The 23,591-nt window shown below is 37.2% G+C and overlaps 1 protein-coding gene across 6 annotated transcripts in view; it reads right to left on the bottom strand.

The window, feature by feature from the left end:
• The window catches only part of LOC129355730 (contactin-associated protein-like 4), a 164,629-nt gene that overhangs the window by 29,928 nt on the left and 111,110 nt on the right, over nt 1-23,591 (bottom strand). For all 6 annotated transcript variants that reach the window (XM_055025333.1, XM_055025331.1, XM_055025330.1 and 3 more), the window contains 8 exons: nt 21,577-21,739; nt 19,838-19,965; nt 18,833-19,003; nt 16,353-16,571; nt 9,408-9,647; nt 5,779-6,003; nt 3,537-3,670; nt 1,714-1,801 (listed from right to left, as the gene is read on the bottom strand). In XM_055025333.1, coding sequence (XP_054881308.1) covers nt 1,714-1,801; nt 3,537-3,670; nt 5,779-6,003; nt 9,408-9,647; nt 16,353-16,571; nt 18,833-19,003; nt 19,838-19,965; nt 21,577-21,739 — 1,368 coding nt within the window. The remainder of the gene's footprint in view (nt 1-1,713; nt 1,802-3,536; nt 3,671-5,778; nt 6,004-9,407; nt 9,648-16,352; nt 16,572-18,832; nt 19,004-19,837; nt 19,966-21,576; nt 21,740-23,591) is intronic.

Genomic DNA, 23,591 nt, shown 5'->3' on the forward strand with positions numbered 1-23,591 from the left:
CATTAATCCTCTTATCCTGGAGATGTTCTTCAGGTGACAGAAGGCCGACTTTGTTACTGTCTTAATGTGGCTCTGAAGGTTCTACACCCAGATTTCGGTCTGATCTCTAGTTTCTAGTTGTAACAACTGAAGCTGTTTGACTCCAGATTGTTCTTCTTTGGGTCCAAAGATAATAACCTTAGTTTTGTTCCTGTTGATAGAAAGCTGATTCTCAAACCGTCTTTATGTGTCTCTGAAGGTTCAGGTCTGAATGCATCTGTTTTAGACAGAGAATTCAAAGAGGTTGTTTGAAAACCCCTTTGGCCTAGTTAATCATGATACGCACAAACATTAGGCTGTCACCAAAGCTCATTGCTTCATGTTATTACTCACTTCAGCTCATAAAAACATTCAATCCAGCTGACAAGCTGCCAAATATGGAGCTTGAACGTCTGCATCCATCACTCCATGGGACAAATCTTCCCTCTCTGCCTTTATCTGTTAATTTCACCGACTCCATCCTCTCCATCACTCATCTGAACTCCTCTCTGCAGCGTAAACAGCAGCTGCTAAAGCCGACAAACAGCTGCATCAGATGACTGTTACCTGAACACATCTGCATGTTGATGAGGAAACATTACAGCCGCCTTTCAGCTGTTGCTTTGCTCGCTACATCACGTCTCTCCCAGCCTCCCTGTGTTCCTTCTGGCTCCATTAGTTAGCCTGATGGATGACGAGGCTGGGGGGAAGCGACGGGAAACCCACTTCGCCGCTGCTTTTTCTGATTCTGATTTGACTTTGGACCATCTCTGGTTCGACAGAGGGGATTGTGGGTCACATTTTGACATGAAGGCGGTTCAACCCCACGGACAGCACTGAGCCAGGAGGAACTTTACATCAGAGGAGATAAAATTTATACCAGCAGGGGTGACGAAAGCGCTCTGAGGCAGATTACTTACAAAATGTCATTAGATCTGTCACTCGCTACAAATGCACGCAAAATTGTATCGATATTCAGCTGATGTCTAAAAACACAATTACAGTTTTCCATTGAAGAGGGATTACACTGTACTTCTCAGACACATCAACAAAAACCAAATATGACTTAAAAGAAATTTGACTTCTTTGAAATTGGGACTTTGCCTCTTTAAAAACTTCCGATCATTCTGAAACTCCACCTTCAGAAAGTCATCACATTAACTCTTTAACTACACTTTTACCAGTGTTTCATTGAGAAGTAGCTCATATAATGAACTTAGCAGATGTGCAGGTCCTCTGGGTGTTTGCTAATTGCTGCTGGCTAGTCTGAAGGAGCAGAGTGGGGAAGCCACATGCGACGGGTGCTCTGTTAAACGGAAACTTTTAAGTTTGGAAACTTCTGCTCTGAGGAGGAGGAGCTTCGTACCTGGAGGCGGGGCTAAGTCCACCCAAGCATTTTGCACAGTTGCCATGGAGATTAAATAATTTCTCAAACATGCATGAAAGGATCTAAGAACACTCCAGGTATGTTTTAGGTGAGAGAATTACATTATTACATACTTTTCAGTTCAAAAAGGTTGATTTTACATAACACTGCCCCTTTAAATTTCTCTCAACTCATCTGGATTAGTCCTGCTCGTAACGCATTTATTTGCCTCTCAAAGCTGAGAGAAAAAAAAGGCCAATTAGCCCAGAGATTGAGCTAACGAGTCAAAGTGTTTTTATCCAAACGGACCTCCGTCCATCCTGACTTACCCAGCACTCGGCCCAGAACGAGAGACCTGAGGCTGCCAAGTTCTCCAGCAAAGCTCAGGTTGAAGTCCTCTCTGGCGTTATCGTCGATCTGATGGGAAATAAAAAGAACAACGCTCAGTATTTATGGTAAAGAAACAGGTTGAAGATCATTTTTATCTGAAAGGAGAGAAAAATACCTCAAGCATGAGGAGTTTTAAAAGTAAATCTGCTGTAGGAGATAATTTTCTCCACAATCACTTCCAGCATCCTGCTTTCTATTGCAGAACACTAAAGATAAAAACAATTCACAGTGATATAAACGGATAAGAAGGGGCTCATATTTTACCGGTTCCTTGCAAACGCCATGAATCAGGAGGCTGCACCAGAGCAAGACGAGGTCACCTTCTTATTTATCTCACTATGTTTATAATTACACACACACACTGGCTGCTGCTGAGATGCATTTTCCCTCATATATCATCCGAGGTTGTTAACAAGATCGGTGATTCAGTAAGCCAAGATATGATTAGGAAGCTTCATATTTCATGGCTTTCGGCTGCTCTGTTGGAGTTTCTTCCAGGAAGTGACACGTTAGAACTGAGTGGAGCTTCAGGAATAAAACGCACCTGGTTCTCAATTTGGACTTTTGGATAATTTTAAGTGTCCTTGAGGTTTGAATCTCACTGCCAAACGAAGGCTGAACAGGTTTAACATTAATTAGCCTTATATCTCGTTAACAGCGACTCGCCCTCCACCTCATCTGAATGTTAAAAACAGATCGGAAATTTACTCAAGCAATTAAATATTTGACAAAAAAAAAGAACAATCTGTTCAATATGTTGATTTCACATGTGCAGGTACAGAGGCAAATGGAGGGCAGACAGTTAATATTATGATCGTTACTTTTTCTCTCTCTACTTTCTCTCCTGTTGCATTTTTAATCTCTATTATGGACAGGATACGGTATCTTTAATGAAATTGTAGTTTCCCATTGCAGTTTTGCCAAATGCACTAATTTTGGTGCAGCTGCCAAAAAAATAACCTAATTCTAGCGCGAAGACTGTCCAGATATCTCACGCTGGAAAGCTAGAAAGTGAGAAAGTGTTTCAGCGCTTCTTCATTTGTTCAATAATAATATAGATATTATTTTAAAATAGCAGTTAATCTTATTTCTTATTTTCTAAGTATGTTTTTGATGAAGGAATAAGATAACATGATGTAAATCTCTGTTGCTTGATGCTGCTCCTTTAAATGAGAAATGCAGTTAAAATCACATGTAAATGAGTTTGTTCACGTGATAAGACATTAAAAAGACATGCTGCGCCATAATGCGACTTTTTTATTCTTTTCCTCAGGAGAAACGTCCGGTAGTTGATTATGCAAAAAAGTGTTGTGAAAAAAAATGACCAGATATTTCACTGTGAAAAGCTGAGATGAACCAAGACTTTTAGCATTTCTTCATCTGTTCAACAACAACAATAATATACACATTATTTTTAAATAACAGTTAATACTGTGCTGCCCTCCCCAGCTATTCTTTTGACGTAATAATATAAAATGTTGTAAAGCTAATAAAATATTTGTTTAACATGACACCAACCTTAAAAAAAAACACACTAGTTAGTTTTTATAATTTTGTTTTTAGAAGTCATTGTGGAAGGTCCAAAGAGACGCCCGTTGCAGACCTTTGATCTCGTCCAACTTCTGGTTCCGGTAAATTATCTCAGCGAAGCTTTGATGTGCTTTGCAGAGTTTGTGGTGTAGAAGCAGAAAGAGAGGAAGCTCTACGGGGATCCCGGTGCTGCTCGGTGTCTGTGCGTTGCACACTAATGAGGCGGTTTTACCTGCATGGACACGGAGTCGGCCGACCTCCTGATGGTAACGGTGTGCAGCAGCCCGTTGGCCAGTCCTCTCATGCTGCTCCTCAGCACCTCTGCAGCTCTGCCGCTGTCAAGCTTGTACCTCAGCTCCAGCTCATCTTCACAAGCAAGACAAAACAAGAAAACGATTTAAATCTCCAAAACTAGAGATGTTTTCTCTTCTCTGAGAAGGCGGCCTTGTTGTTCTGTGAGTCTTTTTGCCAACAGATTAGGATTATGTGTTTAATCTGTTCGATAACGGCTGGATTAGGAGGATAATTCCCTCTCAATATCAGAGTGGATTTATTTCTTCTAAAGTGGAGATTTAACAGAAACGCTTTGGTCATTACTGAGAGCTTTAGCTGGAACCAAATACTTTCAAGAGAATGTTTCTAGACAACGGTCTTTCTCAAACTGCCCCCTAGTGGTCAGCATGGGACTGCAGGTAAATGACAGTTTATTTGCCGCGACTTGAACTCAAATGCTGAAACTAAATGGCTGATTATGAAATGGCTGTGGTTAAAAACAATAATGGATAAGTAGCTTAGAACCGGGTCATTCAAAAGAAAAACGGAAAGAAAACAACGTCAGAATTACTTCAGAGGAAACCAATTCAGACCTGCTGAGAGTTTTGATTTGTCGTTCATGAACAATTTGATTCTTCTGAACGAGTCTCAGTTGGTGAGAACTATTCTTTAGTTTTTTATGACTTTGCTTGCTTATAACATGCTGATCACGTGTTAGGAGCTATTGTAATTTTTATTTAATTCAAAATGACTTAATTGGTGATTAAATACAATTGACAGAAATGTGTGGATATTTTTTTACATTTAATAGAGCAGAAGAAGATTTTTGTTTCTGCCAAATTCAGTTAAGTTTACATTTCTTTGACAGTGCAAATAGTCTTAAAACATTATTAATGCTCACAAAATAACTTCTCTTTTGATTTCCATGAGTTTGGCATCATTGGAAAGCTTAGAATAAAAAACTTTCGGAATTTGGAAACGTCCCAGACTTGTTCATGGTTTTCTTGCAGCTGGTCACATTTTTTAAGTTTGTTCCTTAGGATGAACAGATAAAAAAACAACAATAAGTGGATTAAAAATATTAGGTAATAATCAACCTACCTGATGTTGCTACATTAATTTAAAATAATCAGTGAAACTCTTATGTTTGAACTGCAGCAGTTTTATCTGGAGTCCTGGTTATCTGAAGGCAAAACCAGGAAAAAGCTCCTAATTGGTTGCTTTGCTTTTAGAATGTCAGCACAAAACCGTAATGCCTCACTTCCTATCAGCTTCCTTAAGTCATTAACAGCAGGAATAAAATCCATTAACAGCAAATCAAGCTGCAAACTGCCAGGCGTGTTAGAAAATGAAAGGCTGAAGTTGAACTTCTGGACATATTTTACAGATAAAACGAGTTTCCAGTCATTGCGTTAAGTGGCTTCTCTTTTCTACAGCATTTGACTTCATGGAAAAAAAAGAACAAAAAACAGTTTCTATGAAATATGTGAACTAAACAATTGCTTTCTAAAACTTACGGGTCACTGTCAGAACATTACAAAGAAAAGGAAATTAAACAATAGAGCAAAAACAAGTTATTTTTTAAGAACTTAAAAGTTACTTCCTAGAGATTATAGGTTACTTTCCAGACTACTTATTTCTGTAAAATAATCCAGGTTATATTCTGAAATTTACCATGTTTTAATAAGTTTAGTTTTATGTATTTTACAGAACTTTCCCAGAACTTCATGCTTGTTTTCAGGGATACACAATTTTAAGAATATTTTTAACAATTAAAATAGTAATTTCTGGTTCTCAAAGGCCAGTTTTAAGGTTACGTAATTTTCAAGAATATACAGGTTACTTTCTGGAACTGGCCTCAAATATGAAAATTATATTAAAAATACAAACCAAGTTTTGGAATTTTGTCAAAATTGAAAGAAAATTTAAAAATTTAGAAGACAAAGTCGGCCTTCTATCACCTGGAGAACATCTCCAGGATTAGAGGACTAATGTCTCAGCCAGATCTAGAGAAACTCATTCATGCGTTTATCTTTAGTCGCATTGATTATTGTAACAGCGTCTTCACAGGCCTGTCCAACAAATCAATCAAACAGCTGCAGCTGATCCAGAAGCTGCTGCTCGCATTCTCACTAAAACCAGGAAGATAGAGACATAACTCCAGTTTTAAAGTCCCTCCACTGGCTCCTCCTGACCCTCACCGTGCCTGTTGATGAGCAGAGCGAGATACTGGTTGAAGTGGGAGCTGACGTGGAGCAGCAGCGCCGGACTCTGAGTCGTCCTGAAGCTCAGGGAGACGTTTTCTCCTCTGGGAAGCGGGTCAGAGTAGATGGAGGAGGGCAGGTCGCTGCTGTTTCTGCTCAGCTCGTCGGGCTCTTTGAAGGTGTAGCTGATCGACGTCCCAGATTTAAAGTCGGCTGACACTTCTGGAAGAGAGAGAGCAGATCCCTTCAGAGGGAGGCGTCTGGCTTCCTGACGCCTCGCAGAAAAACTGCCAGCTCAAAGTCAGATTTTATTTAATTTATTTACAACAATGTTTGTTGTTTAAAGGAGACATATTATGCAAAATTCACAATTTGGAGGTTTTTATACGCATATAAAAATATAAATCCAGCTGTCAAAAACCTCCCAATTGTTAAGTCACACTGAGTCATTACCAAGAAGCAGTTTATTTAAATTTAAAGTGACAAGAGGCCTTAAAACAGCAAATTCTGAACTGACCAGACAAAAATGTTCATAATTACAGCTTTACCTTAACTGTGCTGCTTACGCTCCCTTCCTCACCTGTACTGTGCTGCTCTCTATTTAAACAGCTCCCCGTCACAGCTCTCATGTCCGAGGAGTTTCTGGTTTTCTGATCCTGCCTGTTTTTGCCTAGTTCTTACAACCTTGAGAAGAGTTTCTGACCTCCTGTTGCTGAACCTTGCTTGCCTCTGACCGAGCTTCCAGTATGCTGAATATTGGATTTTCCTTGCCTGACCCTGGACCGTTTTGACCTCTGAGCCTCTGGTTGGATATTTGTCCCATTGTTCACCGACCCAACCCTCCTCAGGATGGATTCCCTGTGGATTCCCCATTCCTGACCCACCAGTGTGTTCACACTTCAACACCATCTCACTATTGTGGTAATCTATGACTTGTCTTGGCTGTGTATTGGGTTCTAGCGGATTTTACTTAAACGTCATAAAAACCTCATCATCTGACAATGATTTCATCCAAAAAGTGTAATGAACATGTTTTGTATAGATCGAAGGTCAAATTTAATTTAGATTTTTATCAATTTCTCTCTTGACTAATAGGAGAAAAGGTAATTTTCCAGGATTTTCACCTGCGAAACGTTGAGCTGAGGTATTGCTGACCTTTTGAGAATAGGTTTAATAACCTCAGTGTCTCTGACTCATTGTTCAGAGGTGTTATTTAGCCTCTAATTTACAGCTCAGTCCAGGCAGTAATTAAACATAAATTAACTAAAAAGGTCATGTTGTTTATTAGATTTTTTAAAACCTCTCTTGCGCTTGCTAGGGGTGACTTTATACAAGACCTTTTAGTACATGTGGACTCGGTACCATGTGGATTCAGTTGTTTTAATATGATTTTGTAATCATATTTTCTTCAGACTTCCATTTCTAAAATAAAGACAGAGGCCCTGCAGGGATAGGTCGAAATAAAATCGAATAAAACCAACATTTAGTTTAAAAAGAATCCCTTTAAAAACAGAATAATTCAATGTTTACACGCACACTTAAATATGGCTGCAAACAGATTTGAAATTATACAGCATACTTGTTAGAAAAGCAGAACTCGCGCCTTCTGCACAACCAACAAGAATGCAGAAAGCAGTTTCTAGATTCTACATAAAAATACACAAATTTTACACTTACCCTTGAAAATGGCCGCAGACATGTAGCATCTAGAAACTGCTTTCTGCATTCTTGATGGTTGTGCAGAAGGCTCCACTTCTGCTTTTCTAACATGGACGGTTGTGTACACTTAAAACCATTTTCACATACGAGTGCAAACATTGAGTTAAGGGGCGTGGCCAGCAGCTAAGAATGATTTTGTGCAATAAATATGATAAGTTTTGTATCCCCATAAACCCTTTTTGTAAGATGTTCAAGAAGGTATAGCAGGTCAGCTTTAACACAGCAGGGTTTATTGATATCTTTTTGCCCTTAGTAATGAAAGATGAACCACTGCATAAAAACTACCCATTAAATTTATGCGACTTATCTCAGTCTGATATAAAATTCAGTTTGATGATCTGAAAAATTAACTTTTGACAAATAGTCAAAATAGTGTAAGCATTTTAACGCAGCTTGTAGGAATACAATGTGTGACTGTTGAGTGAAAGAAAAGTTTTCTTAGGGCTATTTAAACTGTGTTTTCTTTGTGAAATATTAAGCAGTGAGTGCGTCAGTGTGACTCACACACAGTGTGGATCAGCATACAGTGGGAGATAAATACAGCATGTCAATAGTCGGTGGGCGGGGGGGTTAAGAGGGTCCTTTTAAAGCGCAGAGACGGCTCAACTCTCAAGTTAAAGGATTTACGGACAGTCGGAATAACAATGCATTGTTATTCTCTTTGTTCTCAGTGGGTGTAGCAGCAGAGACGCACCACCACCCACCTTCTGAAACAGAGATGAAGTCGACCCAAAAGATCAGTTCTGTGAATATAAAATCTGTTCTGTGAGCTCCAACCAAAACCAGTTGGTTGGTTTCACATCTTTATGGTTTTCACACGTTTCTTCTATTCAGAGAATCTGTGTTAATTCATTCAATCTAACAGATGTGGAGCTGACAGATTTAAGGAAGCTTTAAGAGAGATTTATTTGTTTGATAAATGCCAAATTAGTACAAAAAATATCAATCAATTAGGTTATTATTGAAAAGCTCATTTATCTCAATAACTCCATCACTATATAAAATATAAATTGTTTAAACACAGATTGATGATTTCAAGTCTTTATTACAATTAGTTTTGATCCGTTGGGGGCGCCGCTAAGTAAAAAGTTAGTTGCGCTCATCAAAAAAATTACTGCAAATAGTAAAGCGGGACATTTAAACAGTATTTAGCAGAAGCTAATGCTAAAGGGCTAACTTCAATTCAAATTATACCTGCCTTTGAAAGACTACAACCCTTCAGTACCAATGTCATTTTGACTTTATAATGTAGATGTATTCATGTTTATATCACGGTTTCTACTGTCCCTGTTTTATTTTGTTCCTGTATGTTTCTTTTGTGAAATGAAGTTACTGGATGGGAATGATGGGGGAAGAACATGAGGAGAGGAAATGGAACTAACTAATTATCATCCCTTCAAAATAACAGCATGAATATAAACATCTAACTATTATCTTAATAAATGATAACCAAAACGTCAATGCAAACGTTGGGAGTTTATTCAAAAGAGCCAAATAAATTAGCATTCATGTTTTCAAAGTCAGCATAAGCGCTAAAGAGTTAAATGAAATATTAGCTTTGTTATTTGCACATCAACTAATTAGCTGAATTTCTGAATTTCTACTTAACGCTAATGAATTACAACATTACCTATGGAAAAAAAACAACATTTTAATACAGACAGGTGGGCTTAATAATAAGTATGTTTAAGACCTTATTTTAAAAATTTTAATCTGACAAAATTAGCCTCACCAGAATGCATTTTCTAATCTATTGAATATGAAAGTCTTATGACTTTGCTTGGGGTCATGAACTGTATATTTGAAAATATCTAATATAAATAAATATATCAGATTTGCAAGAAAGTACATGTCCTTTAGCACAGATATCACATGTCCAAAACATTATCTGCACTTATTATTTATACCTGTTTGGCAGAAAACTCCAGTGTAAGCAGACAGGCTGCAGTCGCAGTGGAAGCCAGCGGCTCTCTCCACACAGCGGCCCTGGTTCTGGCACAGCGAGCCGTAGCTGCTGCAGTGACCCGGGCAGCCGGGCCGAACGCCGGGCGTGATCTTCGCCCTTTCCTCCAGGTCCAGAGTAACACCGTTCAGCTGCAGAGCGCGGATGCAGCCTCTGAAACCCCTCTGCCTGGACGCCGTGCCTCCTGAAAACAAAAGGTTTTCAGAAAATAAAACTACAGGTTGTTGAAGTTAAAGATACAGCAAACTAATGTCTTTTCTCAGGTGTTTCTGTGGAATTTAACTCAAAATTTTTTTGGAAAATTTGTCTATTCATAGATTTTATTTTTATAAGTTGTAGTTCCATTGATAAGATAATTGTACAATTTGATATTTCGAAAACAATTTGGTTAAGGGAATGTTGACAAAAAGTTTCCATGCTAACATGTTATTTTGGCTGTATCGAAATTGGTTTATTTTACAAAACTGCAATGAAAATGCTCGAGTCACATGATCAACAACCGGATGTTGCTGCTGATGCAAACCACAAAGAAGAAGGGAACAGGAAGTAGTTGGAGGCTGATGGTATGGGATGGTTTTTAATAATTTATCACGCGAACAAACTTATCCAATGATTTTAATCACATTTCTTATTATTTAAAACATAGCAATTATGAACTTGTGTTTTCAACAGTAGTGGAATATTGACAAATTTTCACGCAAATTTTAAATAGAAACACAGCTACAGAGTATAAAGTTGAACTTCTCAGACGAAGGGCTGTTGACAGACTATTGGCTAGTGTTTGCAAAGCAGACAATCCAGGAGCTGCATACGTTTTCCTTGCAGCTGATTGGCTGCAAGAGTAAAAACAAAGATAAAGAAAACGGTAAGGAAAACCCCCCAAAACATTAAGAGACTTTCAATAAACCTACAATAAAGTCTTATAAGCAAAAGAAGACGGTAATGGTTGAAGAGTTTTTCACAATACTGCATGCTATGCAAGTGAATAAAATAAAAATGTGTCCTTGCTTTTATTTGAGCACATTCAAAGAAGCAGTAAACCTTCAGAGATTCGCCAATAAATTCAAAAAGAAGCTGATTTTGTCTCTGCTTTGTCTGCAAAAGTGACTCAAAAAGTTTCATTTTGCTCAAAGAAAAGCTTTTGCAGCTGAAAATGTAGCAATCAGAAAAGTGAGGAAGTTTTCCTTTTCATTCAGTCGGGTTTCTGTTGTTGTCGTTGTTCAAACATGGCAACCTTTCAAAGCAGAGATCAGGAATTGAAGCTTTTATTGTCCTCAAAGTGCAAACTCGTGAGGCAGCTGTTTGGTCCCTGAGGTTCAACATGACAGCTTCTTATTTTCACTCCAATAAATCAGAGACTCTCCCCCAGTCTGCGCTCTGATATTACTCATAAATTATTAAAGCAGACAGAAAACCTTCATCTTCTCATCTGAGAAAACACAGTGAAAGCAGTTGTGCTTTATTAGAAAATAACCAGCATTGATGCATGGAAAGATAAATCGTTGCGACACTGATCCTCTTTAACGTGCGACGATCAGGCTTTTTATGCAAATATCAACAAAACAATGTCAGAACCACAGCTACTGTTATCCGACTTTCTGCATAATTATTCAGATAATTAAGCTGCAAATTCACCTGTTCACTTCCACTGTTCCCAGAAGAGCAACTAACACATGCAAGAAAATTCATATTTACAGATTTAATGAAGAATCTCTTTTAATTCTAGGGTTTAACGTACCAGAATCTAAAAAAATAACAATCTGGCTTTAAAGGGTTTAAATGAATTAAAATTTTACATTTCAATGTTTAAAAATAATGTTTTTATGATCTTGCTGAAACAACAAAACACAAATATGCGCGAAACTTTTTCCATAGTCCGCTAATGTTGGGAAAAAAACTATTCCGAAATTGCAATGTTGCCGTTGAATGAATGTAATTAAAATCACAGGTGATATGTTCAAAAAAACATATTTTTGTAAAAGTTAAAGATTTTTACAAGAGAATCTTTCTTGTAATTCAAATTGGGGCAATTTTATAAGCAATGGAGACACAACTAAACAAATTTTAACTGCGCATAAGTGGTTTGAATGAACCAACCGTTATATTTTTAAAGGGAAGGTTTTATATTTTATGTATTTTGTTATCAGAACATAACTGGATTTTTGTCTTGATTCTTTCATGCATGTTTTAAGAACCTTAAAATTTTTTGTGGCAACCATTCAAGATGACTAAACATTTATTTCCACAAAAAATGGAGAAGCAATGTTGAGACGAGTAAGAGCTTTTTAAAGAGACAGAGGCCCAATTTGTAGGCGCTAATTTGCAAAGTCAAATTTCTTTAAAATTATGTTTGGTATATATTTCTACAACTGAAGGTAATATTGTTACTTGATTGTGCTACAAAATGGCACTTAGTGGTTGAAAAATAAGTCATACCGCCCCTTTATGCCTCATTGATGTTTCACTTAATGTAGAAATTAAAAAGGAAGATTTAATAAACAAATCCTCTGAAATACACTTACATGATAATATAACTTTTTCAGATTTTAGGACCATATGATATCAACCTGACGCTCATTTACTTGCATATATAAGTGGATTTCTTTATTAAGGTGAAATTTCTAGTGCATCAGCATGAAAAGTGGGGGAATGACAGCAGTCTGTGCTATTTTAGATATTTTCTCTGTGCAAATTAAAGGACAGCACATGAATGGCTAACTGCCTTGGAGTGCCTTTTACATTTAAATGGTTTATTTTAGATTTTACCAGAAAAAACTATGAAGCTGAGATATGAAAAAAATATTGAAAATCAACCCGGAGGCTAAACATATCAGATGTCTGCAGATGATTGTCGTTAGCATCAGATCAACTGCAGCTGTTTTTGTCTGCAATTTCGTCAATATCCACATGCCTTTTAACGCAGCTGCTCACATTTCATAAAACAATCCACTCAAGGAAACTGCACGGCTTTGAAGCCTCAGAAACTCTTCACTTGACCTTGTTAATGTTGTTCAAGAACCAAGAAATATCTCATCTCATTTTCTGTCAGCAAAAAATCTTTTAGCAGAGCAGAGAGAATAAACGTGTGATTAAATACAGCGCCAACAATCTGCACACATTACTGGACGATCAAACCAAATATCTGCTGGTCAAATTAAAATGACAGCAATAATAGTGAATATGCAGCTAAAAGAAGGAATTTAAACCCAAGAAGCATTGAAGGGAATAAAGCAAAGCAGAGAAAGGAGTGAAGAAAATACAGATAAAACGTCTGTGAGTGATCAAAGCTGCAGTTCTCGACAGACAGAGATAACCGTGTCTGCAGTGGGAGCACATTTGTTATTATGAAGGATGAAATTAAAGTTGGTAGATATCCAAAGAAGAAAATAACCAGCTGATTAATAACACTGTACACCAATCTGATGACTGAATGATATAAATAACAGATTAAAAACAATAACTATGTTGTTGAGCTCCTATGTCCACTTATTCATTAATCTGGGAGCAAAAACTGCCTTTAAATTGAAAATGTTGCTTATTTTTATGATTAAAATGTGATTAATTGCAATTAATTAATTAATTACAGACTCTGAAAATGATGTGATTAAAAATTGTGACCGGGTTGCACCATATGTGCGTTTGTAAACATGTTTTACTTAGAACTCTTCAAGCAGAGCAGATTTAGCTGAACCCGGTCCAAATTCTGTAAAAAGCTAAATCTCTTATTAAACATCTTTACCTGTCAATTCAATAATCAGTTAATGCAAAAATTTGTCAAATATTCTACAAGGGATGAAGGGAATGCTAAGTTACTGCATTTTAACAACTTAATAATTATTAGTTTATTTGCATTTTTAATCTACTTCTGTAATTGAATAAAAAATGCTTAAGTGATTAAATAAAAAGTTGGTAAATTGTGCCAATTTTATATTTGATTAACTGAATAATTGTCTGATTAATCATTTGAATAATCAATTACTAGATTTATTTATTTATTTTTTGCATTTTAAGCTTAAGATTTCCAGAATTTGATGTTGTTTAGTCTTTTTTTAAAGAGCATAAACTCTATAAAAACATTTCAAAACACCAAAACAAAGCTGGAGGAATGTTTTGGAAAACTTTACAGTTGAAACAACAGAACAAATTTCTTACTGCAGCAGATTTTAGCACCAATCAGAAGCAGCGGTGCAATGTTGGTTATGAATCCATGCAAGGCAATAACACGGCTTATTAATCAAAACAATAGACTACACCGCCGTGTAAAACGGAGCAGGATTATGGCCTATAAATACAGCTGATGAATAAACACAAGACACAACATCTTATAACTCAAATAATGGAACAGTTTGCAGTCTTGTGAATACAACTCTTGTACTGAAATATATTTAAATTACAGCATTAAGGAGGCTGAACTTAAATAACCCAACGTTTAGTTTTACATAATTCATGTCAGTGGGGAGGGACAGGATTAATTAGCTGCACAGAGAGAAATGCCTGTTCTCCCAGGAGTGGCTTGTGTAGCAGGACAGTTAATTCGATGCGAATCTGTTTTTTTGTAAATAAACTAAGTTATTTTAGAAAAGTTTCGGTTATTTTTGTGTGTTTGGAAACATTTTGTGAAACTGCGCAAGGTGCAACTTATGTTTAACTATTTTGGGGGGGATTTTCTCCAAAGTTACAACACAGGAAATGTTCGGTGCTCTTCATTTAATGAAAACAATAAGAACAATTTAAAAAAACAATTTGTTTCTGCATTTAACCTGGTTTTCTTTGATTTATCCAAGTTTTCTGACTTGAAATTTGGAAATATATGATCACTTAGATTGGTTTTTCTTTACTTATCTTTAAGATTACTGTGATGAGATTCAACCAAATAATACAATTGACAACAAATTGGACTTATAATGTTTTTGTGGTCAGAAACTACTGTCTCTTTCTTATTGTTCCCCACAAAAGTATTCAAACCGTTTCCTTTAGTAATTTAGGTGACAACTCAACACAAAAATTCACAAAGTTTTTAAGCAATAAATTAGTTAAAATAAAAAGTCTGAGAAGTAAATCAAAGATATGTAGACACTTTTATTACAATACCCTTAAATAAAATGCAGTGTAGCCAATTTCCTTGAAATGTAAGAGAACCAACCCTTACAATTTGGACTGAAATTTGTAGTTGCAAAGTGACAAAATGAGAAAAAAAATCAAGAGGAGAGAATATTTTAGCAAAGCACTCCATATGCAGGGCCTTGATATGTCTTTGTTTATCTGGACTCAATTTCCCAGCATTCTCAGCCTTGTCTTAACCACTGCAATGAGTGAAAGGTAAAAGATTATGCAATGTTCTTCTCACAAGCAAAACACAAGGAATTTTCTGGCATTCAACCAAATTTTAGGAACTGAGTTTTGTTTTTAAGAGTGTGGCTATCAGTAAAGTTCAGACAATTTTACTAAACTTTATTATTAGCCTATAGTAATTTTGAAAAATCTTATTTCCACAGATGAGAATCCAATCAACTCAAATGTTTATCAGTTGAGGATCGAACAACTTTTGGTGAAGTAGGAATGTAATAAAATGAAATCCAAACAATCTCATCTTAGCCCAGCTATTGTACTTGGAATAACATAAGGAGGAGTGATTAGGGTTAACTTCAGTGTGGTAGCCTCGAGTAACAAGTTAATAATTTAATTGCAGCGTCTGCTTGTTTACAACACTGATGCTAATTTCTTCTTGTTTCAGCAAATTTTTTTGGGGGGGTTTTTCCATCTGTTCATAAGTGTGTGCAGTGTTAAGGGATCTGCAGACGCTTACATCTGTTAACACAGTAAAAGAAAAACAGAGCTGCATCTGAGCTGGAAAGACTAAGAAAAAAAACAAAGTATACATATTTATCACGTTATAACGCACATATTTTTAGTCTTTTCATAATATAGTACATGGTAAACACCAAATATTGTCAACGGAAGTTATTTTTCTTTCTACCAACTGTAAGTATTGACATTAATAAATATTTTTAAAAAGTATTTGGAAAAGAATTGCATCAGCAATAAAACCGGCTGATCAGTAGTGCTAGATTTTCTTGGGTTGCTAGGTAACAGCAGAAACTTCGCTGGGGTTGCTAGGTAACGGCCAAAACTTCGCTGGGGTTGCTAGGTAACGGCCGAAACTTCGCTGGGGTTGCTAGGCAACGGCCGAAACTTCGCTAGGTAATAGAGAGGCAGCACCTGCTTAGTTGTGACCTACGATGAACTTATATTGGATTTTTGAAAACTTATGCTGCATTATCTTATGTTTAAGTTATGTCAACATTTTTCCAAGAACAGGCTGGGTGTTGTAAAACAAGACCCAGCCTGTTTTTAGAAGCAGCAGAGACCCAAATGGAAGCACAAAAACATGCAAAACGTGATTTTGTCATAGTAGGAACCCTTTAAAATAAAGCCAGTGACTTATTAACTACAAAAAATCTAACTTTCCACATTTGAGTGACATTATGTATACAACAAACATTTGAAAATGTGGTAAAACCAGCCGGTTTGTTGTTTTAGAAACGTCTTTGCATGAACTGCCATGAAGATGATCTGTTCTACATTTAACAATGGATTTTTTTCATAAAGTGGCTCTTGCTGTTAACATGTATGTGAAACAGAGAGATTTACTGTTGGGAAAAACAGGATAAAAGCTTTCAGCAGAGGTAGGGACAGCAGCAAATTTCCTGGAGATCACAGAAGATATTGTGTGAGAAAATAAACAGTAGATTAGATTTATATCCAGGAAGCGTTCAGTAGAGAGATATGAGACGGGGAAAAGCTCGAGAGAATTAAAGGATAAAGAGATAAAAGCCACAAACGCTGCAGCTGAGGAAGAGAAATGAGGGGAAAAACGAGCCGTCCTCACCTATAAAGAGCTGGCTGTTGAGCTGCAGGTGGATGTGTCCGTCAGCTGGAGCCTCCTGGGTGGCGACTGGAAGGTCGTCCAGACGGAGTGACGCCTCCTTCACGTTCCGCTCCGCTCGGATGCGATGCCACCGGTCGTCGTTGAGCGGGTAACTCGACTCAACAATAACCTCCAGTGGGCCGTTTCCAACATCGAAGGAGAAAATAACCTGAGTGGAGGCTGAAATGGTAATGAAAAAAGATATGGTAAAGCTGACGAGCAAGAAAGCAGAAGCTCAGGAACTGAACCCTGTGGAATCCCACATTAAAGCTTCAGCATGTAGCTTTCATACAAATCTGTCAACACTGTTGCCATATCGTGGCAGTATAATGTGAGACAGATAATCTAAAGAAATGCTCCAAAAACAACCAATAACATCCAGGAGGAGGGTCTTAGTGCCATCAATCAATCCCATGTACTCGCTGCTAAATGTGCTAATGGCAGAAAAACAACTTACTGTCACAGGAAAACAGTTTCATCACTGTCATCACCGGCCATGCTGAGTGGTACTCACGAAAAGCTGCGCCACATGGAGGGATGATTGACAACAATAAGACCCGCCTCCTGGCTCTGATTGGTTGGTTCTAACTTTTTCAGGAACATGAAATAATCATAAAATAATTAAAACAAGATTTTCAAATTAGATCAATATGTTTAACTGAAGCACAGGTAATTCATTTCTATATTTAACAAATTATTTGTTATATCTAGTTCTAATATATTAATGACACAATTAAATAATTATTTGATAAGTGTTATTTATTATAATTCGACACAATTGACTCTCCTTACTTAATGTCTCTATTTTAAATTAAATGTTGCTTTACAGTCACATTAAAAGTTTAAATTTAACAAATCTAGCAGCAGAGACAGAAAATACATTTATTCTAATATTATTTGCTTAAATAGAACAATTTGTGACAATAACTCATGACTGATGATTGAAATCAAGTAATTTTCTTCAATAAATGTATTCTAGTATGTTCTACTGTCATCCTGACCTCCAAAAATAAAACTATTAGATGAAATCCGACAATGCAAGACATGAAAGAGAACAGAGAGTGAAGTGAGAGTAAGAGAAGGAACTAGCAGAGACTGCATGAACCAGAGGACAATTTATCCTGAGAAGAGATGATTAATGGACTGAGATAGAGTGAGAGCAGCTGAGTGATTAACTGAGAACAGCGACAGAGAGAATCTAAAAGGAAAGAAATGCAAAACACGAGCAGGGACAAATAATACGCCCGGTCAGGATGTGCTGCCAAAAGCAACAGATAAAAAGGTTCACATAATGAGCTAAAAAAGGAAAACAATAATGAAACACGGGGCCAATGTTTCCCCTTGTGAATCACTTCTGAGAGCTGAACAGTTGACAGTACTGTTGCCTTGCAGGAAGAAAGTATGAGAAAATATAAAGAGCTCATTTTTAAGAGGCCTCTCTTGAAAATGAGATCCAGATCTCAACAGGGTTTACGTGGTTAAATAAAGGAAATAAAAATTTTCACAATGCACCGTCAAAAGAATCAAACGCTTTGAAACCCTGTTCCCCTCCTCTCCTGTGGGGGCGCTGCACTAAAAACAACTGAAGGAAACGACATGAAAGCCTCAGAATAAGACACTTAGCATAACTTTCTACTTCACAAAACATAAACAAAAATGCAGCATCATATTTTTGTAGTTATCCTCAAAAGCCCATGAGTCATTGCTCCCACCAGCAGAAGACTCTGATGTTTGTTTAGGTTGAATTTACCCAGAATGCCCTTCACTTTAGTGCACTTCCTGCTTTTGGAGCGGTCTCCAGTCCGCTTGGCATGGCAAACTGCACTAGAGTTTACTTTAATTGAAATTAAAGCTATGCTTTTAGGTTTATTGGTCCACAACAAATCAGATTGGAGCAGGAAGTGGACTACAGAATAGGGAATTGATATAAGTCTAACGCTAGAGGCAGAACAGGATCATTGCCTTTTAGCAAAGACAAAATCTTATGCTACTCAGATTTTTGTTTACATTTTGCAAAGGAGGAAGTTGCGGTCAGTATCGTCTACAGAAGTTTCGTGTTGCTTCCTTCAGTGGTTCTTGGTACAGCGCCCCTACAGGTGAGGAGGGGAACAGGTTTTTCAATGCAATGCAGTGAGAAAGAGAACCAAAGCAGCTTAAAATGTAACAAATATTGCAAATTTGATCTCCAATCAACTGGACTATCTATTCGGTGTGAAAACAGCCTAGATCAACCTCAATAAAAAAAGCTCAAATAAAGTCCAGACCCTTTAGTCCGTCTCATTCAGGGAATTTCAGATCAAAAAATAACATTTCCCTCCCTGCAGAATTTTTCCAACCACGCTGCACTCTCTGGGTGTGAGCAGATTAAAGCTTCCAGGTTTTACTGGCACATCATCCTAATCCGCGTCAAATCTGAGCCCTCGGGCTCCCGCTGCACTCACAGCTCAGCTCGATGCGGATGAAGTCTTTGATGCCCAGGTTTTCCAGGAACACCCCGAAGGAAGCAGTGGTCTTAAAGAAGAAGGAGACGTCTGCGCTCAGCTCTCCGTGGAAGGTGGGGAAGTGGAGGTACGATGTTTCCTGGTCGAAAAATGCTGCGTTCCAGAAGTTTTCTGTGAAACAGGAATATGGCTATCACACGATAACCAACATAGCAGCCATATCTGACAAAATAGCTCAGAGTGACATTGACAATTATTCAGATTTTATTGCCGTTGGAAACAAGGGATTAGGTTTTTGTCTGGTCCAACATGATACCTACTTTTCATGCATGAAGGCTGATGTTCTGGCCTGAACCTTCAGAGCCACATTAAGACAGTCACAAAGTCGGCCTTCTATCACCTGAAGAACATTTCCAGGATTAGAAGACTAATGTCTCAGCGAGATCTAGAGAAACTCATCTTTAGTTGCATTGATTACTGCAACAAGTGTCTTCACGGGTCTGACTAAAAAATCAATCAGATCCAGAACGCTGCTGCTGGCGTTCTGACTAAAACCAGGAAGACAGAGAACATCACCCAGTTATAAAGTCCTTCACTGTCTCCCTGTAGCTCAGGGAACTTTAAATAATGTTGTTAGTTTACAATTTAGTGAATGGCTCAGCACCAGAATATATTAAAGATCTGTTGTTGTTTCCACCTTCCAGACCTCTCAAGTCTTCTGGTTCTAGTTTTGCTATGTATGCAAAACCAGAACTAAACATGGAGAAGCAGCATTCAGCTTCTAGGCACCATAAATCTGGAATAAACTTCCAGAAAACAGCAAAACAGCTGAAACACTGACTTCCTTTAGATCAGGACTTAAAACTGACTTGTTTAGAGTCGGTTTTGATTAATAATACATGAAACACTGACCAACATATTTTAAGATTTTGATGATAGCACTTAAACGCGATGCCGAAAAGCTATAATACCTTTACAGGTGAATTAAACCAGTGATGGACTTACTGTCGCCGTGACATTGGAGCGATCCCACCCTGTAAGCAGCTTCTGAACCGGAACGCTGAACGTCACCGAGCACCAGCGATCGGACCGGCAGGCTCTCCTTATGGGAAATAAAACCAGAATCTTCGCTCCTTTGAGAGGAAGAGGAGGAAAAGATCAGACAGGAGGAGATGAACGGTACAGATGAGAAGAATCGCTGTAAACTGTTTTTGTACTTTTTTCCCACAGAAAAATTAAAAAACTTTCGAGCAAAACTTTGGAGATAAAAACAATACAAATGAACAAAACAAGAGTTTTGATTTATGATTATATGAAATTATTTATTAATGTCTAAAATATACCAAAATTCTATGTTTTCAAATGTGTCTTTCATTTTATGCACCTTGACTGGTCAGAGAACAAAACACTTAACAAATAAAATCCTCCAATTTTAAATAGCGTTGTTCAATGTAAAACAATATATGCCAATCCATTAGTAATAATAAATATTACATTGAAACAATCCAAACAAATGACGCTATGGTACATTATCTCACATTAAATACTTAAACCACAATATACAAAGAAAGTTACAAGAAAATCTCAAAAATATGCTTTTTCTACATTTTCTGGCTTCTAGCAAATAAAAATTCTAACCAACAAAAACCAACAAAACAGTTTCGTCTAATTTGACTTTAGAGAGTGACAAAAAAAGGAACTAACTGTAAATAACGTTTTCCAAATTTAGGTTTTTAGTCAAACATTCACTTGTATTTTATTACAAAACTCAGCAGTTTGAATATCAATGAAAGCACATGATTGAAATTCATTTTCAAGAGATTTGAAGCACCTGTACAGAATAGAAATCACAGGATCTGATGGAAGTAAGAGAGAGAAATGCTAAATTAGGTAAAAAGAGATGAAGGCATGAAAACATGATGACAAAGGGAGATGATGGAGAAGTAAAGGAGTAAAGAAAATGAGTCAAACACGGAGGAACAAAAGAGGAGATGAGAAGCAGGAAGGTAGGAGTGAAATGAAATGAAGCTGCAGGATAAATTACTGTCTCATGCTTTCACATGTTTCCTGATTAGACTAATTAGTTTGAACAAAACCACAGCAGCAACAGCTTGATTTGGCTTTTTATTCAGCTTTTTCTCTTGAGGATGACATTCTTACTAGCCAGCCAGACTGAATCAAATCTGACAGTTAACCCTTCGACTCAGCCGAACGAGCGGCTCTGTGCGTTTACACCTGTGTTCAGGCGTCAGGTGAGGATCTAGCTGAGAACAGGAGAGTTTTATAGAGAAGGATGGGAGGAGAAATATGACTACTGATAAAAGGGGAAATTATTTGGAACTCATTTAGTTATGTCAACTAAATATCAACCGGTTCATTTAAAAAACAATATTCAACATATTAGCTCTTTGTGGTATTGATGTTAAGTCAAACAGAAAGAGCTTTGCACAAGTTGATGTTTATTTAATTATATGTTTATTAAAAATATATTTAAGAACAATTTTTAAAAAAATTTAATTACAACATAAATATTTTAATAAAATTATAACGTGGTTGATGTTATAATTTAATTACTTTAAAAAAATTATATAATAAAACCCTTAAATGGCTGCAAAAAAATGTTGGAAACTATAAATGTTTTACTTTAATTAATTAAGATTTTTTTATTTAAAAAAATGTGTCATTAAAAAAAAAAGTTACATAAAGTTTGTACAGAATTTTTTTGTGTGAAAGGTTGTCGGTACCAGTCCATCCGGTCGGCATCACAGTTGCAGTAAAGCTGCGGATCCACGCAGTCGCCCTGCAGGCCGCAGGCACACTGCTGGCTGCCTGGATGAGCTCCTCCCCAGTAGGTCTGGACCAGGCCGGTACCGGGCCCGCCGAGCCACCAGCTGAACGGAGACCCCTCTGGAACACAAACCGCACCACTTTATGCATCACCCAGAGGCTTTTTAACTCAATCTTTGACTTTAAACTCTGCTTATGTTTGCCATCTAAAATGATTTACAGTAAAACAGTGGGAATACTAAAGAACCATTTGGAAGGATCTGGACCGGACCAGCCTGCTGTCCTCATCTCTAAGTCTCCATGAAGTTGAAACAGAGGGTTGTTTTCCAGCTCCTGAAAATAATGCTGTGATACAGCAGATGATGACAGTATATGCACTGTGCAGGCGCTGAGTCGGCGCTTCTTTTGTTTTCCAGCAAGGAGCGAGGAGGTTACATTGAAACTTCTATCTCACTCGTATGTCACTGTCCGCTGAGCTTTCAACCAACGTTTCTATTACATGACAGAGAAAACCTCGCACATTTCTGTAACGTTCTCTCTTATAATGTCTTACTTTTGGACAGATGCTGTGATGCAGAATAACCGTGGTAACAAAGTGTTGTTTTTTTTACAGCTGGGAGAAGCTCATTAGCATCTAAAGAGCTCAAATAATGCTTGAACTATGACCCCAAATCTCAGAGGTGTAAATAAGAGCAGAAACAAAAGCAGACAGAGGAGGGGGAAGTTCAAACCATCGCTTCTTCACAGCAGGAGCTTCAGAGCTTGTTTCAAGTTTATAATCCATTAATATTGATGAAAAAGTTTGATTATGTATAAAATGAGAAAAATATCTTATAAAGTGAAAAATCTGCCAGTGGAACTAGTCATATTTTATCAAGTAAGGAATTAATTAGTTAAAACAAGCTCCTATAGCTTGATGAAAAGTTAATTTCATTTTATTTCACATATACTTAGATACTAGACCTAAAATACTCCCTTGGCCAGCTCCTTCAGACTAGCCAGCAGCAATTAGCAAACACCTGGTGGAACCGCGCAGCAGCTCAGCTCATTGTATGACCTACTTCTCAGTGACCTACTTCCTACTTACCTACTTCTGGTAAAATCGTTCTTAAAGAGACAGAGTCGTCAAATGTCTATTTTTAAAATGCAACAGCATTTTCACAACAACTGAAGGAAACATAGTTACCTGATTGTGCTATAAATGTGCCTAGAAAATGTAAATTTTCCCCTTCTTGTCATGATGCGCATGATATTCTTGTCATATGATGGTGGATCCATATGGTGAAAAACTTTGCATAAATGATGGACAAATATTCCAAAATCACAGGGAGCACAGGGAGCCAGAGCAGAACAAAACTTATAAATCCAAGCAAAAAGACAGCAGGGAACCCAGGGAAGAATCGGGGCAAATAACAGGGTATAAAGGGAGGAATCAGCAGGGAATACCGGAGAGTCGTGTACATCCTAGGAAATTGATTCTTGAACAAGGATCAGATGGATGATTAGGAGATTAGAGGGATTAGGATTAGATGGTTGAGTAGTGAGATCAAGCTTTGAATAATTAAAATATGACCTCAAATGCAGACTGAAATAAAAACAAATAAAAGCACCTGAAGGGAACCTGGTTCAATCAAAGACAATATTTAGCGACTGGTCTACTGATTTACAAACATAATCAAAATTGTATGATAAATAACTGTGGAGTTGCTCAATATTAATTAAAAATTTAAGTTTTAGAAAAAGTTTAATTAATCTAGATAATCAACATGGAGTGGTGGGCACACTACCAGTAATGTGCTAATGCGCTAGCAATGGTGCTAATTTCTTTAAAATTCCTACGTGCACTTAGTTTCCCCTCAAATATTTTTTAGGAAAAACTCTTTAAGCACTAACTTACTCATCTGTTTTGTAAGTTTTCAGCTGAGTAAAGTTTTGGTTACCAGCTGTTGAGAATTCATCAAGTGGCTAACTG

This window comes from Poeciliopsis prolifica, unplaced genomic scaffold (assembly GCF_027474105.1).
Source record: "Poeciliopsis prolifica strain line A6 unplaced genomic scaffold, Auburn_PproV2 SCAFFOLD143, whole genome shotgun sequence".
NCBI classification, from domain to species: domain Eukaryota; kingdom Metazoa; phylum Chordata; class Actinopteri; order Cyprinodontiformes; family Poeciliidae; genus Poeciliopsis; species Poeciliopsis prolifica.